At 38.9% G+C, this 20,888-nt stretch overlaps 1 protein-coding gene across 1 annotated transcript in view; it reads right to left on the reverse strand.

Moving 5' to 3' along the window:
• The window catches only part of ldlrap1b (low density lipoprotein receptor adaptor protein 1b), a 50,268-nt gene that overhangs the window by 17,372 nt on the left and 12,008 nt on the right, over nucleotides 1-20,888 (reverse strand). The window contains 4 exon segments of the mRNA XM_038292752.1: nucleotides 47-119; nucleotides 1,512-1,626; nucleotides 4,187-4,299; nucleotides 6,017-6,159. Of these exon segments, the coding sequence (XP_038148680.1) occupies nucleotides 47-119; nucleotides 1,512-1,626; nucleotides 4,187-4,299; nucleotides 6,017-6,159 (444 nt within the window).

The following is a 20,888-nucleotide window of genomic DNA, read 5'->3' on the forward strand; positions in this document are numbered from 1 at the left end:
TTCACTCATCTATCATTAGGAAGTTGTCGAGGGCAACCATACGTACCTTCCTTGGTGGCTTGCCAGAACTCAAACGCCACTCTGAAAGCCTGAGCCACTGTCAGAGTGACGGCCTGCGCCTGTTAGGACAGACAGAGGTCAGTCGGGGAGGAATAACACAGCAGGCATCTCATCAACAGCGTGGGAGCGGCCATTCTGACACAAATAAAGGAGGCTTCATCTGAGATACTTGAAGAGAGGGAAGAGAAAGCAGCAGATTCCAAGATCAGTTGTTTGTGAGACTGGGAGGATATGTGGCCTTTTTCTCCACGGCTAAATTAGTGAGAGGAAGGAAGAAGAGGGAGTGGTGCCGTCATTCAGAAAACCTCCAGGGATGTGAGAAGGCCAAGAGGAGTGTCACAGCCTCCTCCACCTTCTTCTGACTCCACACTTACTGCTTTGCATGGTGAAAATCTAAGTATCAGTATGTAGCAGTGGAGGAGTGTTATCTATGCTGGCAGCTAGAATGTTCTCCTCTTAGTGTTTATGACTCATTTCCTTTTCTCATGCTTGACATGTTAACGTTTCTGAGTGCTCCCACCCATAGAGGCCTTAAAGGCAAGCTTGGTTACTTTCAGGGAAAAGGTTTTAGTCTTAAACAAAACAAAAGCAACATAATCATAGGCTCTAGTACAGGTGTAAACAATTGAAAATTAGCTGGGTCTGAATAAAGAAAATCATAAATATTTAACAGAATTTAACACTGAAATAAAATACAGGTGTTTATGCAGAGACGTAGGCTCTGAGGAGCCTTACATTTTTGGTGCAGCCATGGACGAAATTTTGATTTCAGAAGTGGGGGGGGACCTATATTTTGATATAAAGATGGTGGACCAATCAGGAGCTTGTGGGCGGTCTAAAGGGAAGCAGGCTTCAGCTTGGGCTGTGGTTTTCCACTTGGTCCTAGTGCTCGGCGAATGTCTGTGTACTGTAGCGTAACGTTGTTTTTGGACAGGAAAATGTGCAGGAGACCAAAACGCACGTTTGAAAAACTGCAGGGGATATGCCCTCCCTCGTTCCCTCCCAAATTACGTCCATGGGTGCAGCAATATAATGGAAATTCTGTGTTCATTTTCCAGCAGGACTTCAACCCCTGGCAACAGCGTCATAAGTACCAATACTTGCTTTAATCCTGGTTATATCATTGCACTTGATAGGGAAAAAAACTGAGCTTCTGAGTACATATACTGCATAGTAATTGGAGTTTTTTTATATATTTATTTTCATTTTATTTGTTTTAAGCAGGATTTGAATTCTCAGAGAAACTGGACTCTTAATTCTTAAGTTTTCCTAATATGTTCTCAATAAATGTAACAGTAATAAACACTTGGAAACACAGAGAAATGATTCAGAGAATTGACTTACTGACATTAATTAATTTTTCACGTTCTGATTTACTGAGATGAGCTTGTTCTGCTGCAACATGCTGGACTGGAACAGGGTGTTGTTCAAGCACAGACCTAAATGCTCACCATTTTTCTCTTTGAGCAGAGGTAGGCGTGGCACTCGAGGGTCTCGTTGTGCTGGTTCTGGACGATGTAGGCAAACACTTTGTCGTGCATCTTGTCGGCAGTGCAATACGATATTCTGACAAACAGATGCACACATGCAAACACTTTAATACAATTACAGAGGTTGGACATCATCTGAACCAGCAACATTTATGAGGTCATAGTTTTTGGATCAGACCTTGTTTTTTTAACAGTACAAGAACATGCACATAGAGGTGCAGGAGACGTTTTTTAATATTATTGGGGAAGTGGATGTGCCCTTTCTACATCATGTGAGGGTAATCAGGTCTGCTCATCAGCCCCAGGTGCAGACTCGGCTTTTAAATCAAGAAATAATGGCTGACAAATAGCTTTTCTCCATCATTTCAGCATGATATCAAAGCCATGAGCTCAGTGCCAGGGCCAGCATAACAAGAAGGATCTCTATAAACCTCTGCCCTCTCTCTGCACTTCTTGTTCTGACAGCCACTGTGCGGCGAATCCTGGAGGGTATCAACCAACAAAATGAGAGGGATCTGAGATGTGGTCTGAGCAACATGATTTACAGCTGATCTTTAAGTTGGACGGCGCTAGGGAGACTGGAAATAACAAGAAACTATTATTTTTCGAGTAAACGTTTAAAGAGCAACACTGCAGTCGACTCTGAGCAGCTGTTTTAGGTTTCTACACAATGAAGGAGTCACCGCTGGACACACCCCTAACGCAATCTGATATGAATTGCATTTAAAAAGAACTGCATTTCTGAGCAAATGCATAGTTTGGTCACTTGGAAAATTACCAGCTTCCATTGTAGGTAAAGGATTTTCAGGGTAGAGGCTCACAGGTGGGAAAAAACAGGATGTAATTATTGTTTTTTTGGCCAAATTCTGATCTGCTGTTAGATTTAGTAATATTCTCTCTAAAAATTAGATAATATAAATAGTCTTTAGTATCTCATATTAGCAAATAAAGCGGTTAGCATTACTAATGCATGTTGTAAACATTATTTTATGACTTGGAAAAAAATAAAACTGAACATCTTTGCAATACTCCGTTCAGCCTGTTATATTTTTCAAACATTGCTTTCCCTAACAGCCTGAATTATCTGTCACTGACAGGAAGGGGGCATTCAATGAACAGAAATTGGTTTTATCAGTTAGCGATAAGGCAAGTTACTAACTAGCTTGATAAAGTTTGATAAAGCTTTTAGTTAGAGTGGGTCAGGTTATCCTGAACTATCTCTATAGTTATGCTGCTATAGGCTTAGACTTCTGGAGGACATAGGGACCCCTATTTCATCATTCTGTCTTATTCTCCCACTCTGCAGAATCTGTTATTCCAATCTCTAACGTTCTGCTCTCTCTGCTTTTTCTCATAGTAGCTTCATCTGGTCTGTTCCTGTTTGGCTGTGACTCCATCCTGGAGAGAAATATCAGCTGTGCTGCTGCCATCAACACCTTTGTTTATACCATAAAAATTCAAAAAATATCCACTGGACTCGGTTTCCAAGATTTGAAGACGTTTCGCCACCTCTCCAGGAAGCTTTCTCAATTCAAAAGTCCAATGTGAGAAAGCTTCCTGGAGAGGTGGCGAAACGTCTTCAAATCTTGGAAACCAAGTCCAGTGGATATTTTTTGAATTTTTACGGAATGACTATGACCTGGATGACTGAGAACCTTCATCAGCACACCCTTGTTTATAGATGCTGTAGATCAGCTGTTTTCCAGTCTAGTCCTGTTTCTCTGACTGTGACTAATTGGATGTGCTCTCTTCATCCTCTGACATGGGAGCTGGCTCTGAGCTCGTCAGCCTGGCTGTGTGTTTTCTGGATGGGGCCGCCTTTCACAGTTGACATTTGTTTCTCTGCTTCTGTCTCCTTGAACCCCAGTCAGCCTCTGCAGATGGCCGCTCACACTGAGCCTGATTCTGCTGGAGGTTTCTTCCTGTTAAAAGGGAGTTTTTCCTCTCCACTGTCGCTACAACCATGCTTAGTGTGAGGGATTACCTTGGAGTTAATGAGTCGATGCAATCAACTGGTTTTCCTTAGATAGAAAATCCATCAATCAATTTGACTGGATGATCTGGCTGAATTGTAAAGTGCCTTGAGGTAGAATGTACTGTGAATTGGGGCTATATAAATAAACAGAATTGAATGGTGAAGGGAAAATAAAGCACCCCATCCTAGTCGGCAAACTATTGTTGTACTTTTCAGATAAAAAAAAAAAAAACTTATACCAAACCTCATAATTCTTATAATGAAAAACATCAGAAAACGAAACTAAAACAGAGTAAGCAGGGACATTCTCAGAAAAAATAAGGATTAGTGCCATATTTTCTTGATCTGTAGCCTCATAAAAGTGGATTTAGTTAGAAGTTGTTGCAGCCAAGCTCCTCAGTTCATAAACCAGACCTACAGGCTGAGGCAGGTGAGTTTTTAACAAGAAAAGACAGATGTGGTCCTCTGTGACACCTGGGGTGAAAGTTCAGACCTACAGCTGCTGCAGCTCCAGAGGGAGTTAAAAAAAAAACAGCTGGGAGGGAAACTATTCATCCTCTTTACGCAGATATACCACACAGCCAGCGAGTGATTAATGGCAGCCAGACGGGAAGAAGAGCTCTGCTTTAGTACAGGGTGATCGGGTCACAGGATAGCTGACCTGTATATGGAGACATTTTCTATCAGCTGGTTTGAGGCACTGTCGTAAAGGATGATTCCACGCGGCGAGACCGTTAGCGTGACTTTCTGGAGCTTCTTCCCACTGGCTTTGGCCTGCAAACAAGACAGCGAGGAGACGGGGGAAAGGGTGGATTTAACAGAGGAGACAATAGAGGGTGTGAGAGCGAGAGAACAACATAAATCTGCATCTCTATGATTCAAATCCGGAGGAGCTAATTGGTGGAAAACCACCACAGAGATGAACTAAACCTGCCGGATTTCATCAAGCCTTTCATAATGATTGGACATTTAAGAGGCAAAACAAATGTTACAGAGAGAAGAAGGAGTGACTGACTGCGGCAGCTTTTCCATTCTCACATCCCTTGTTATAAACTAGACCTCACCGATAAACAAAAAGTCTTTTCTGTCCTATTATAACAAATGGAAATGTTTTTTTTATCAGAACCAGATATTCTAGTTAAGTCCAGCTGGGTCTGGTGCAGAACAAAGCAGAACAATATCATTTACATTCAGTCCTACTATGGATTATTGTGTAAACTTTCACTTATTTCTTTTTTTAAATTCAAACAATTGATCTCTTTTTATTATAATCCTTTATCTGAATTCTTTTTTGGCTCTATTTTCTTTTATTTCACCCATGTGCAGCATTTTATCTGGACACTGATATCTGCTATAGAAATGAACTTCCATCATGTCCATGGATGGTTCTCTACAGGGGCCAACGGGGCCCAGTGCCCCTGTAGATGATGTCCTGGCCCCTGTTATGGCCCCTGCGCTGAAGACATAATACTATAAGAAATTCTAATGATATGTGCTGAACAGACATGGTTACTGATAGGTCCTTTGGATTTATTTTATTTTTTTCTATACAAATTCTGTTTTACATATTATTAAAAAACAATAAGGTGATGAATTCAGTGGTATTGAGATAAGATCCCAGTTTTCATCTGCTAAATGATTTTTTCGAAAAAAAAAAAAATTTTAAATACTAAAATTTTTACAGTTGAATTTATCAGTTTTTCTTGAGTTCTAATTCAGATTTTATAGAAAATTTAAATTTTAAATTCAATCAAAAATATGTAAAATTCCTAAATTATGAATGCATATTGACATAATAAGACATAGAATTTCACTTCATGCATCTTAATATATCTGATTGCCCTGTTTTTTAAAACCCTGGCTTTTCTGTGTCCCCATGAAAACACGCTGGCCCCCTCCTGGCCCCCTGGTACATTTGGTCTAGAACCACCTCTGATCATGTCCACTCTGAACTACGGTGGAAGTACGGTCATGCTGTGGGCCTTTCCCTAAATAAATAAATAACATCAAATGAAAAGCTACCTTTTTTCCAGAGAGAGATTATATAACTGTGATACTAGATGCTTTCATTTCAAGGCTTTTCACACGCTTGCCAATATGTAGGGTTTATATTAAAACCATTATGTAAAACTATTCTATAAAGCCTATAATCCCAAAGCCTAAGCTTTAGTATTCATCAAAATGTCAGAAAACATACCAGATTAGCTATAATCTGCTTTAGAAGGGACATCAGATAGCAGATTAGGTAAATCAGTTCCCTCTACATGCATAATTATCTCTTTAATAAAAATCTGAACACTGTGTGTCACTAAGTTTATTAATCTGAGCCGTCAGGTCCTGCAGAATGAAACTTTAAGACTCCACACTAATCGTCTCCTTTTTCTAAAGAGTCAACCGGAGAGGCAGAAGATGAGAATATTATCAGTGCTTGACAGAAACTCGTCTTCTGCAGGGAAGTTATATAATAGGAGGAGGTTTAGGAGCTCTTCACCGTGGCAACTATCCTCTTGACGGCGGCAGCGGAAAGCTCCTCCCCTTTGGGCTGCTCCACCATCGTCACCCCCAGGTATTTGAGGTGAAACACCATGCCCTCCACCAGGGTCTCCCTCGTGTCCGTCCAGTTCTCTGAAAGCTCTGCAGGAAAAAAAACAAAAATAGAGCATGAAAACCCCAGATCACATCCAAATAACTAAAAACCTTTCAACGAATAGCTTGGTGGCATTAATACTAGGGCTGTCCTCTCCTCATCGGATATGAAAATGGAAATCGGTCTGATATCAGCCAAAAAATGCATATCTGAATCTAAAGACTCTAAAAACGTTAGAAACCACATAGAAATACTTCACTTATGCTTTTTATTTATGTAACTCTCTGGTGAATAAGAAATTAGTCAGTTTTTCTCATACCTGATTAATATCGGTATCATTTTTGAGATGAAAAAGTTTTACTGGGAAAACCCCAGTTACCAGAAACTAGCGGCTACATTTCTGGATCTGACTGATCTTTTCTTGATCAGTTCTGATCATTAGGGAGATGAAATACAGAATAAAACTGTATTTAATGACCATATTAACTAGTCTTTAAATATTTCATCCATTTTCCGTCACGCTTCATCCCAGCTGGGGTCACGAAGGGTGCTGGTGTCCATCTCCAGCTGTCTACGGGCGAGAGGCGGGGTCCACCCTGGACAGGTCGCCAGTCCATCGCAGAGCAACACAGAGACAAACAACCATTCACACACAATCACACATATGGAGAATTTAGAGACACCAATTAACCTAACAGTCATGTTTTTGGACTATGGGACGAAGCAGGAGTACCCGGAGAGAACCCACGCATGCTCAGGGAGAACATGCAAACTCCATGCAGAAACACTCGGAATCAAACCTGGGACCTTCTTGCTGCAAGGCAGCAGTGCTACCCACTGTTCCACTGAACAGCCCTAAATACATCATAGAAAGGAAAAAAAAAAACACACACACCAGAAACCTGAACTTTGTTTGATACACTTATCTGAGCTTAATAAAGATGAGATTGAAGCATAAAGAAATAATCTCTTAATTTCTTGATTTTTTATTAGATTTAAAAACAGTTGACTTTATTGTGGAACCTTTTAGAGGTTATATCGTTTGGAACAACTCTTGTTTCTTACTAGTAATCCAAAGATTTGCTAAATTAAGGCCAGGGCAGATTAAAACTGATCTGATTAGGTAATCTGACCCTAAACATAATTTAATCTGAAAACTGTCAAAACCTTTGACACTTGGTTCAACTGGAAACGATCAGAAGATCCAAATAGTTTAGTTGAATTAACTGAAAAAAAAAAAAAAAAAAAACATTTCTTAAGGTGATGTGGATCACATGGCTTCTTCAGCTCATCCTGTTTGGATAAAACTGCTGAGTCATTAAAAATCTGGGATTTTTTTTAGATTCTTTTGCAATTAAATGTTCACAATGTTTGTTTTAAATGTTCCCTTGGCCAATAAACTCCCACTAACCTCTTTAAGCAAACACTTCATCTCCATCTCCCCTCCCTTTAGAAATCACTACTTCCCTCCAATCACTCCCTGTAATATATTTAGCAAGTAAATATCATCAGAAGCCCCGCTTGGCTCTGTTAAACCAGCAGGAAGGGGCTCCCCCAGGCTCTCCGCTTCACTGTTACGTCTGCAGCTTCTGAAGACGACTACTGCAAAGAGAGGCGAATCTTAAACGATGCTTGGAGGCAGCTCATCATGTCAAGCATGAGCGCTTGATCAGGTTTAAAAGCAAACATTTAACTGCCTTATTAAAACTAGAAACAGAACCACAAATCATTTGCTTCCACATAAAAGCTTCAAACCATGACGTTCTCTGAAGCTTAGAAAAGGTTTAAAGCCTTTTTAGGATGTTGTGTGATTGAGTGACGGGCAGAGGGAGTCCATTTGGCTTTTTTTTTTATTTTATTTTTTAACAGACAGCGCCATCCGCCTGACTGCTTGGCCTCTTGAATCAAACTTTGATTCCATGCTTTATCATTTTCACATGTATCAAGGATTCAGCTACTTAAAAGAAAGCACCTTGTCTGCCGTTTGATCCCTTTTTAAACAAAAGATGTTTAACGTTTTCTGTATGGTCCACAATATTTAGCAAAACCTTGAAACAGAAAAACAGCTACGGCTTAGCTCACATCAACAAACAGGTCCCAGTTCTTCAGCCAAGAACAAACCCAGAACACCCTCAGTAAATCAGTGAGGATCAATACACAGATCTAGAGATGGAGCGATGGGATTTTGGGTTGATTTTAGTGTTTTTATCATATGTGGCAGACATGTTCACAAGTCATTTTATGCAAGTCCAAGTCAAGTCCCAAGTCTTGAGAGCTCAAGTCCAAGTCTATTTGCGTGCTTGCTTGTTTCTCCTTGTGTTTTCATCTCCTTCACTGAGACGGTATAGCTTAAAGGTCACTATTATATCTATGGAATGATCATTATCTTGAACTGGTCAGTGACGTCAGCGTAGGGGTGTGCAAAATAATCGTCATGATGATGCATCGTGATTCTAATTTTCGTGATCTACTGCATCGATTCTTGACACCAAGTATCGATTATTAATTTTAAAAAATGCATAAATAAAATTGCATGAATGGTTGGCAAACATCAGCCAAAAACAAGTGTAATACTGCTTCCAGTTCAGTAGATGTCGCTGCGGATGTGTTGACGCACGTTGCCTTGTGTCACAAGCCTTTCCGGCTGCGGGATACTGCGCCGAGTCGTTCAAAAACGAGGAGGAGAAAATATTGCAATATTGCAATGCATCGCAATAATTCAAGTATCATGATGCATCATGATAGAATCGCATCGTGGCCTGTGAATCGTGATTCGAATCGAATCGTGGCTTCTTTGGAAATACCCACCCATGACTGTTTGACAGCCCCTCTGCCGTTTTTTTTTTTTTTTACCTCTGCTGGGTAAGGCGAGCGGTGATCAGACAAGTTAGTAAAAAAAAAACGCTTAAAAAAAATATATTGTTCACAAGTCGGAAATCGCGAATCTCGGTGGAGTCTGAAGTCCTTCAAATGCAAGTCTAAGTCGAGTCTGAAGTCATTAAATATGCGACTTAAGTGCAGCTCGAGTATGAGTCACAAACTCGAGTCCCCACCTCGGTGTGTCGTTTGGACGACATTTGCATACATTCGCTGATTTATTAGTGCATTCAGCCACGCCTTCAGATCAGGTGGAGCACATGCATTGCTGTTCCCTCCAATTGCTAACCACTAGAGTTACAACTAACCATTATTTTGCAAATCGATTAATAATCAGATAGCCAAAGTTTCCTTAAAAGAGATTTTTTACAAAATTAAACCAGGTGAAAAAAACTTTTCCACTTGATTAGTTCTGAATAGATCAGATTGACAGACGAACCCACTTTTTTAAATCTTAAATGCAAAAAGTTTCTATATATATATTTTTTTAATTTTGCTGTAATTACTTCTCTCAGTGGGTCGTTCTGTCACTTAAAAGCATGTTTTACAATCTCTACTCCAGTTAATGATTAATCGATTACTAATTCAGTTGATTATTATTTTAATAGATTCATCTGATTAATTGTTTTATGTTTTCTTTGATTTGTTATCTAATGTTTCTTTTATATTTATATAAGCTTCTGTAATATTTATTATAACTGGATCAGTTTTATCATGTAAGGAAAGAAATCTTAATATCAGCCTTAAGAATCGTCCCAAATATAAATCTGCATCACATGTCTGGGATAGGTGAGACCAGAGCTATGCAGCTACTTAGTTTAATGTACTGTAATTACAAATAACAGTCTCAGAAGCTTCAGTTTTTTTTTTTAATAAAGAATATTTAAATTGAATTTACACAACAGAATTATGTTAAAAGTTTTAAGAGCTATTTTCCTTTTAATTGTTTTGGAAATTACATTTTTCTTCTTACATTAAATCCTATAGAAGAAAATAAATGCTACATCTTTATTAATTATTTTATGTTTTTCCCCTTTTTAAAGTCTAAAAATACAAATAAACTGTTGGTTGTTTAAGATGGCAAAGGATATTTAACAAACATAATTAGTAATAGTCATGAAAACGGATTTTACTTAGATTGATGTCTAATTAATCTGCATGGGGCTTTAAAAAAACGTAAATCTCTACATCGATCAATGGATGAAAAACATCAATCCCCATCGTTATCTTCAAGATTTGTCTTCATTTCTTTATTCACGAGACTACGTGATAGAAAGGAAATGGTCAAATTATTTTGAGTCGTTTTTGTGAGTCGATATAAATGTAAATCAAGCACAAATTTAAGAGTTTTTTGTGATAAAGCAGGTGATTTATATCTTTAATGTTATGGATTGTGAAACACGTTGCAATGATGCAACCCTTTATAAAAGACTTACTCAGAAAGAGAGCAGCATTTTCTTGAGTTATGAAACAATCGGAATAATCAGCAGCCAATATAAATCTGCAGAAATAACCTTTAATTATATACAAATAAAAAAGTTAAGAATGTCTAATATTATTTCTTTTAAATTGTTCATAATACAGATTTTTTTTTTAAAGGAAAGTGGGCTCTGCTGTTTTCCCGACTTTCTAATGACATGACACCCCTCCCCTCCCCTCCCTGTTATGTGGCCCCTCAATGGATCCTCCATTATTGTTACCAGCTTTCAACAGATGGCATTTTTCACACCCTCTGATTAATGCAAGCAGTTTGCTTAAGAAAAAAAAAAACGTTAAACTGTTTCCTCAGGGTGTGATTTACATACAAATACAGACATATGGTCAGGCCTTCCTCTGGTTGTAGGAATAATACTTTATGTAAATATGGACAAAACGGTGTCATTGTACAAAAAAAGTGATTTGCTCTGAAGTGAATTCAGGGCCAGATTCACAAAGACATGAAAAATGCAGTTTTCTCACATTAAGCATCAATAAAAACCTCCTGATTATCAATAATTGGCTAAATCAATCATTAACTTAACTAGACAGATTTGTCATTTTGTTTATACAAGTGTAAAACAAAAAGAAATTTCGTTTGGAACAGCTCTCTGGACAATTTCATTTTTTTTTTAAGTGCAACCTTAAAAAATAGTAAAAAAAAAAAATATATATATATATATAAACAGTAATATAAACATATGACTGTAAATTTTACAGTTCTAACATATTTTTTATTATATAATGATAAAATATAATAAATATAGTAAAATTGTTTGGATTTTTCTCAATTAATTCACATTTATCAACTTTAACCACTTTTAAAGTAGTTAATGTTAATTAAAATCAAAGTATATTTATATATGTAAAAACTTAATCTACTTTTACTTGAATGCAGAAAATCAGACTGGATCATGGATTAGTTTAGATTAAAAAGCCGCCAACTAACATTGCTCCGTCTGTCTTCTTCCATGTGCTTCTGTAAATATTCATGCTGCAAAGAGCCATTAGTTTTTCAACACTTTCAAGGTTTACTTTTGAGTGTAAACTCTGATGCTTAGTTTAAAGGTACAGTATCATCTAGAGAGCATAAATCACTAGTTTCATAGAAGCAGAGTCAAACCTATAATATTCCTCCTTTTTGAAGCCAAACATAGCCGACTGTCTGTGGGTTACTGGGCTTAAAATGGGTTTCTATGAAGCTTAACGTCAGCCTATAATTAGGTAATGAGTCTGAGGGAGAACACCCAGTGCAGGGTCAAGGTCTTTGTGCTCCAAACAGAGCAGGTTTGCCTCTGCTGATCCTGCAGCTGCATTCAGTGACTCTGTAATCAAACCCAAGCTGCTATTTGTGGCCTCAGTGAAGAGAGAGGACTGTAATAAATAACCTTTATAAGCAGGAGCAACTCAAGGTGTTCAGAAAAATATGGAGAGGCTCAAATTTTCATTTGCATGTTTTACTTTCAGTGTTTGCACAAACGGACGATGAACCTTGAGTGAACTGAACATTTCAGCACCGACAAGGAAAAACCCTACTGCTGTCAGGCTGCAGAGCTCCTGGGAATTCTCACAGGCGGATGCATTTTTTCAGGAAGCTCAGGGCGGCTGAAGTACGGGGTCCGGGGAAAGACCTGAGCAGCAGATGTCTACAGCAACATTTAAAAAAGGAAGACCTCCAAGCAGTCTGTTCTGACTGCTGGGATTAGATAAAAAATAAAATAAAAATATGGGCCCTTAAGACTAGGATGTTAACAGATGTGCTGAATCTGGAAGCTTTCTTTAAAGGGCTCATAGAATGATTCTATAGGGTATTTGGTGCTGGTCCTTAAGGTCTCTGAATAGGGTGTGTAACACTGGTTGGGCTGAAAATGGCATATTTGCTGTTCTGAGCCCTAATGCAAGCCTAGTTATAAGCCCTAGAATGAAACGACAGGTTTTCTTCCTTTTACGGTATGCTCATGAATATTTAAAATGAGCTGTGCGTTGTAAACCAACAAGCGATGCTGCTGAGCAAAGATGGATCATAGCAACAAGCACTCACTGAAACATCAAATTGTTGGTATGGTAGGGTGACCAGACGTCCTCCTTTTCCCGGACATGTCCTACTTTTCATCTCTAAAAAAAACATCCAGTGGGAATTTCAAAATCGTCTGGGATTTTAGTCGACTACAGTGCAGCACGTAGTGGAAACACACGGGGCACCAAACCGAGCCTTCAGCTCCGGGGCTGGTCCGGGAACCCTGGTGGACGGGGCAGGGAGCCAGCGGGGGATGGAGTGACGGAACCCGACCCGGTGACAGTAGCCTGGACACCAGCGGCCCCGAGCTTCTCCCCGCCTGCCTTACCAGCCCCCAGCCCCCCTCCTCTGGCTAAAGACGGATGGATCATGACTCTCTGCTGAGGTCTGGCCCAGCAGTCGCCACCTCATACCCCTTGGGGCGTGACAAAAGTACAGGCCAGAACCAAATAAGGCAACATCACTGAGTTGACGTCAACTTGGTGCTTCGTTTGGATTCGCCCGTTTTATTGTGAGATTTGCAGAGAAAGGAGGTGTCGATGGGGAACTTCTCTGTACGTCCATTTCACCCACTGAACTATTGTTATTCATCTATGACAATGGAAACTCGGTTTTGCATTCTAGGACGCCTCTAAAAACTGTCTTGATGCTAATTTTAGCCAGTTTTTCATACCAAAAGCAGTGCTCACACTGCTTTAGTAGCACCTCTCTGCAGCTGTGGTGACGATCAGAGCAAACTTCAAAGGCTGCATGAATGAAACCTGTGAAGCTCTGGTCTCTCACTGGGAGCTGCTGATTGGTGGACAGAGAGTGGAATTAAACCCAAGGGAGAACAGGTGACATATCTTTCCAGCTTGGTTAGGGAAACAGGGGAGTGAAAGAAAATAGGGAGAGGGGGGGTTGGACAAGCTTTATGGAAAATAAGGTTATGCATAAAACATCCTTTGAATCATCAAAGCTGTACAACTTTTCGCATCAACTCTTCACAGCCAGTAATCTCAGATTTAAACTCAAATAAAACTCTTCTCAGGACATCTTAAAGGATGCACGTGTTAATGGGGCCACAGAAAAGCATGAAACAAAAAAAAAAACAGGGCAAGGGATTCAAATGCATTAAGAGAGCTATATGAAGTGAAATTTCCATTAAAAATTAAAACTATATGTATGACATATAGCGGTCCGTGGTGCAAAAAAGGTTGGGGACCGCTGCTGTGACCAACAGTAAAGTTATGGTAAATGGTCTGTACTTATAGCATGTTTTCAAGTGAGAGATCTTGACCAAAGTGCTTTACATTACATTTAGTCATTCACGATCACTGAGCTTCGCTCTGCAAGCCTAAACCCACCGACCAAACAGGAAATGATGAGAGGAACAACACGAAAAGACTAAAAGATGTGCAGATGAGATAATCTTAAGCAAAGGTAAGACTAAACAAACCTTTGACTGTCTGAAGGTGAAAAGGAAAAAGAAGTTAGTTTTATTGTGAAAAGCCAGGTGAATCAATGCCCAGGCATTCCCAAACTCGGTCCTCAAGGCCCCCTGTCCTGCAGGTTTTAGAGGTTTCCTTGCTCAAGCACAGCTGATTTTATTTGAAAGCTGATTAACAGGCTTTTGGTCTACTGCAATCATTATAACTAGCTGTGCTGAAGCAGAGAAACCTCTAAAACCTGCAGGACAGGGGGCCTTGAGGACCGAGTTTGGGGATGCCTGGCCTATGTAATGGGTCATTACAGTAAAAATATTTCTAGTAAGGAAAAAAGGTCGACCACTAATCGTGTTTCATGATGCACGAGGCAGAACGTGATCAGCATATTTCAAGTTCCTTATTCTTGTGGTATTTCAAAGGGTTTCTATTTTAAAACCCTTTGACCAGAGATGTTAGGGTTTTACATCTCCCTAAACTTCTTAGAAGAAACAGCGTACAAGTGAAATGTTTTTCTTTCTTTCTTTCTTTCTTTCTTTCTTTCTTCTAACAATTCAAATTTCAAATTCGGTAAAAAAATATATATATATATATCTATTTAGAAATATCTATAATAAAAAAAACAAATGCTCAGTTTTTGCTCGGGTCTCCAACCACAGCCGGAATTTCAATGCTAAGACGCTGAGCTGCTAGCGGCCCTGAACAAGAGCTTTAATCTCTGAAAACTCAGGAAGCAATAGACCTAAAATATGTTATAGGACAGAAAAAAGCTTAATGTCCCACACCAAAGATGGCAGCATTTTGTAACTTGATACAATTTCCTACTATAACAATAAAAATATAAACTTAATATATACAATAAGCCTTTATAACCTGTATTTACGTTTCTCTCTTTTTCCAGCTTCTTGTTCTTGTACTGTGTTACTCTCTTCCTTCTGGTCTTGAAGAAATGACGTGTGAAATGTTTGCATGACATTTATACTAAAGCGCTGCAAGCAGAGGTGCACAACCTGGTGCTTCAACGGTAGAATCCTGTTCAGAGTTGGGAAAAGATCGACTGTTTATACTGGAAGCTTCCCTTTGAATGCTTCCAGTATAAACCAACTTATAGCACTTTCTTCCTGAACAGATTTTGCTTTGCAGTCTCCATCAGGACACTTTTTCCTTCCACTAAACTTTTTATACAAACATTTGAATGTATCGTTAAACAGCCAACCTGCTTCAACTGTTTATTTGGATTACTGATTGATTTATTTATAATTGTTTCTTTTCAGTCTATAGATATGAGGAGACTTTCTACTAAATTCCAATGAAAGGAAAACTACAGAGATAACGAGAAGAGATTCAGAGGCGACACAGAGCAGAGGTCTTAAGCCTTACGATCAAAAGGATCAGAAAGCAGAGAGGGAAAAGAAGCCTGTGACATGATGCAGCTTTAATGGAGAGCTCAGATTAAACCCAAAATAAAGATGATATAAAGCAGGAAGTTTGATAAAGTTCAACAGTTTTTTCTGTCCCGGATGATGACAGTAGAGACAGAAAAAAAATAAACTCAGTTAGATAAGATGTGATACGAGGAAAATAGAAAAATCAATTCAATTCAAAAATACTTTATTGATCCCAAAGCAAACAAGATAAAAACAGACTGTGGAGGATTTCTGAAAAAACATAGCAGATGTGACATAAAATATGGTCCCAAATTAGAGAAAATGTGTGAATAAACTAAGAAAATCCCAACTACCCAGGAAACACGCACACATCCAGCATAGTGGGGGAGAAGCAACAGTGTAATTACTGTGGAAACAGCAGGAGCTCTCTGCTATGAAGCAAACTCTCCATCATGATGTTTGTGCTCTGCAGCTGAAGCGGGGGGGGGGGGGGGGGGGGGGGGGGGGGGGATAAAGGCATTTAAAACGAAAGTCATAAATCAGTGCCACACTGAAGCATCCATGGTTTCATCACAGTAATCCTTTTCCCTCAACGTCCAAAGTGCTTAGATATTAGAAAATGGACACGTTCGCAGATAAGGAAAGATTAAAGATATCTTTAATCTTAACCTTTTTTTTTTTTTTTTTCTTTCAACAAAAAACAAAATCCAGACACATTCAGAAAAAGCTGAGGACTTCTAGTTGGACTGAGTCAGACCCTTAATGATTCAGGATGAGTCAATGTTCCCGCAGGAACAGGAGGAAATACTTTTACGTCCTTGTTCTTCACATCCTCCAAGAGGTGAGAACAACACTGCAGCCGTGCAAACACATCCAGTACAGTCAACAGCTAGTCATAAATTTATATATTGGAGCTCTGCAGGCCAGAGGGAATATTCAATGATGATCAGCATCCAACCATCTTCATCAGCTCTGATATGGACCAACCAATAGGAAACCTTAAATATCCCATCCTGTCTGAAGAGAACATACGTTTGTTAAGCCGGGCGTACGCTGTACAATTTTTTGCCCTTTTTGGACCCATTTTCCAGGTTGAGTTTAAGGATTTGGGCAAGAGGCTTTCACATTTTATTTGCCCAGAAACAATTTTTACTTGCCCAGTATAATGTTTGATATATATAGTTCCTAATATAAATTTTTGTATATATATCAATGAAACATGTTTGTTTTTTAAATGTTTTTTTGTAATTCAGTAAGTTTCCAGGTTCCTGGTGTGTATATGCATGCGTCAGATAATGAACCCAAGCCTACATTACCGTGTTAACATGCTTTTCAATCCTTCCTGCACATTCTTTTCAAACTAAACTTTGCTTTAAACTGTTGTGTTAAAAATAAAAAAAATAAAAACTTACACTACTACTACTCACCAATTTAACATGTTAAGCTCTATAACATTTAAATGCACCACTCCAATGTCTAAGAGAAAAAAATTTTATGAACATTTTTTAATGTATGACCACTGTACAGAAGACTGCCATATAATAGAAATATTTACACTGTGCGCACACAATTGTTATTATTTTCCTAATCCCTGACTGATAAATTTTAATCTAGTGTGTATTATAGTATAGATTAAATTCATCATCCAGCTGCTGTTCTGCAGAATTCTCTCCCCAAGCAGAGAAAAATCACGCAATCTAGCGGAAAATCGCGCAGCTTTTTCAAATCACGCGAGAATGTGTACAAAACAACAAAAATGGTGCCGGCAACGCTTGTGGGTCGTTTTCAGCGAATGTCGGTGATTTTAAAGTAATTTTGAGTGATAAATAATTTTTTTTTTGCGATCATTGCATTTGCCCACCGGGTAAGTGCAATGATCGAAAAAAAAATTTGTACTCTCCCGACAATAAAAACTACTTGCCCCGGGCTAACGGGCAATGGTTAACATCGAGCCCTGTCCAGTCATGTGAGAATTTTTCGATCGGGCCGACTTTCAGCCTAATGGTGGACACACCATCGGGGGGTAATGAGGTGCGATCAGCCTCTGACAACCACCTCCCGATCAGGAATCGTGAGGCTGGGAAAAAATCAAACATGTTTGAAATTCAGCCAGCCGTTAAAAGGTGGTCGTGGGCAAATGGCTCAGTGGGCAAACAAGGATTCTTCGTCTTCTTCCTCTAAGATGTAAACAAAGAAGCATGGTGGGGGTGCAACGAGTGAAATGGAGTTCTTTCTGTAAAATTGACAGACCGTAGTAGCCATGCTTAATAGCTCAGCCATGTCTTTGTCCAAATACTAGGGGTTTAAAATCACACTCATCATGGAGATTCGATTCAGTATCAATTTCCTGACCCCACGATTCCATTATTTTCGATATTCAAAAATACACCAAGATAAGATTCGATTAATTTTTTTCTTACCTTATAGGCTAGACAATGTGTCAAATTTGAAATAAATCAACGAAAGCTGTAATATTGTTATGCATTTTATTTTAGACATAACAGCAAATACCAGAAGTAGAAAAGTTGTGCTCCAACTGGGCCTATGAAAACCCCATTCACTGAAAAATAATAATGCCTCCGTGTTATAGATTCTGAAAGGCCTTGCATCAAAAAAAATACTGTAAGCGGAAAGAGGGTAGTGGCTAAAGGAAAATAGGTTTAGTGCAACTGCAGCACTGGAGTCAGAATTACGTCCAGGAGCAAATGGATGAAAAAAGCCTCGATACTCTTGCGGACTTGTTGATGCATCGGATCGTCGGCTGTTGGATCGATGCATCGTTACAAAACGATTATTTACACCCTACCAAATTCGTAATTAACTTTTCTTTTTAGGGCACAAAATTCCACAAATTGCCAAGGCGGCGCGTTTTACTTTAGTGAGCTTTATATTCCTCTTCTATACGTTTGGCTTCTAGATTGATGAGTCTGAGTAGCGCCATCTCACTGCGGAGCTGAGTCCGACATTTTAGACGTTCAGAGTGAGCAGGTAGATCGCATCAGGCCGCACAGTTTGAGAACATACATCATGATCTGTGAACTTTTAAACCCTGCGGTTTCGTCGTACAGTCTGAGCTGTAGCTGCGTTCACAATTGAAAAAATTGTACAGCGTATGCTCGGCTTAAAGCTACCAGCTAAAAGTCTTTGTACTGAAGCGGTGACTGAAGGAAGGACACTTAATGTTAGCTACTTTCAGTATCAGAGAGGAGGTTTAAATGAAGTCAGACTCTAACCTCGCAAAGGTTTGTTTTTAAATGATAAAACAGGTTTAACAGAGTGTGACATCCACTCTACTCCTTATAAACGCTAGAAAATGCTGTTAATTCTACCTTTAAATGACCCATTCTCTCCTTGAGGTTTGAAAGGACTTCAAAACAACTTTGACAGATCACTGAATTTCATTATACCCCAACATTAAAAGGGATATATGTAGTTTTGTAGTAGTTTTATCAGGAAAAGAAGGTGGTACTACTCACATTTGTGCCTCAACTCACAACAAGCAGTGCATCGAGGAACAAGCTGTTTGATGATCCATCCACTCGATGAACAGAGTGGGATTTTTTTCAGCGTCGATGCATTCAGTGAACATGCAGTCTTAGCTGCCACTTAGCTGCACAACACAGCTAATTGGATTGGATCTGAAAACGAGTCTTCAAACTCTTTCCCCCCGTTAAGTGTGAGTGATGAAACTTCTGTAAGTTTATTTGAAACCACAGGATTTTAAAACTGCCAATGACCAGTCGTTTTTCTGGATTTGCTGGAAAAACTACAGTTACTTGATTTCTCCTGAACACAACAGAAAATGAAAAGCAGGGATTGGTATAAAAAGAAATCCCTGTCAGGGGCCACAGAAATGAACAAGCACACCAATCTGGACACAAACAGGGTCTCGGTTTTTGCTTGTTTTGGAGAAATGCGTCACCCTGGGAAACTGGGAGAAGCTTGTGTTTTCTGGCTGCTTTTTCCATGCCTTCCTCAGAGGACGGCTGTTTAACTGTGGGCAAAGGTAAAAAAACTAACCACTCTTTAAGTCTCTAAATGCCAACCTAAACAAACCATGAGCTCATCTGCTATCTAGAGCAATCCTAAGGGACAATCCTGGTCTGGTTTTACTTTTTTTTCTTCCCGTTAACACAACCAAGAAAGGCCTATTGCTTTTATTAAACATTGTTTTGGTTTCTCCGTGCATTCTTTCATACTTGGGGAAAAAAATATGTTTTTTATTATTCATGCAGCAGATTTTATTTTGCTGCTGATCATTGCTTACTTTTGTTTGTTTTGGTTGTTTTTTTTTTTAAAGCAGAAATGTGAATGCGGAAATTGATTCAGAGGGAGATGAACATTTCTAATAAACAAACATGTTATAGTATGCAAAGGCGTGGCTCATAATTTACTGGTTTATTGCTCGGTAGAATAACACACATCCTCTTTTCCAACCCAGATGTTGACACAGCTGGTATCTGATGGATATAAAATAATAATAATAAAAAAGAAAGTCTTGTGTATTGTGCTTTGTTTGACACAGTTAAGTTATTCAGATGTGAAGGAGACCCAAACTGAGCTGTTAAATTACAAAAACTAGCCAATCCCTAATCCAACGACTCTGTTCAACAGATATCCAAATTCAGCCATCTATCCTAACCTCTTATGGGAAAGGAAAAGGATGTGGATCAGTCCCTTCTTAAAGAAAAACTGCATCGGTTATCAGGTTGTGGCAGCGTAATGCTCTGCTGCCGATTTATTCTTGGCAATAGCTGTGGATTGGGGTGGATTTAAAATAAAAGTGTTGAGGAAATGTTGGGAACAGTTTGGTAGTCCAAGTAGAAAATGATCCCAAACAACCAAAAGGGATTACGCTTAATAGCTAGGTCAACAATTTAGGTTCATAACTTCTGGATTAGTTAACATTGTAGATTATTTCGGGCCCCATGAATAATCCCAACCCTGGCACCCCACAATGGCAGCCCACTGCTGCCAAAGGGGATGGGTTAAATGCAGAGGGACATTTCTCCAGTGTGCAGAAAACAGGACACAATCTTGGAATTTAGTAAATGAAATGGAATCTAGTACAAAAACATGGAATCTCAGGATTTTTTATCCGGGAGAAACTTAAAGTAGTCGTCTGTGAGGTATTTTGTCCACTGACAGCTCCTGTATCTGCACTAAAGTCCTCCAAAAATACAAATATGGAACTCAGAGCAAAGTTTAGAGCAGAAAAATACTCTATTTTATTTTATTTTATTAAATACAGCTATTTTCATACATTTAAAAAGGAAATTGTCTGCTAGTTTGTGAGAAAATAATGAATAAGAATAAATGTGATGAAGCTAGACGCCTGCTAACTCTTTAGCGTTCAAATACGTCAGCGTCGGCGAGACCAGAGCTAATTTTACACATTAACTGGGTTTTTATACTTATACTTTATACTAGAAAATAAAGCAGGTAAATATTGCTTTGACTACCTCTGACTGTAGAAAGAAGTAAAAATAATCAAGGATCCTATTTAAAAGTTAAATGGTCACAAAGTGTTTGTGGTTCAGAGGTTTTAATGTTTCTTTATGAGATATTTTTATGTTCAACTCTAAAGCATTTTT

The sequence above is a fragment of the Cyprinodon tularosa genome, unplaced genomic scaffold (genome assembly GCF_016077235.1).
Source record: "Cyprinodon tularosa strain WSP-4 unplaced genomic scaffold, ASM1607723v1 ctg316, whole genome shotgun sequence".
In the NCBI taxonomy this organism is placed as follows: domain Eukaryota; kingdom Metazoa; phylum Chordata; class Actinopteri; order Cyprinodontiformes; family Cyprinodontidae; genus Cyprinodon; species Cyprinodon tularosa.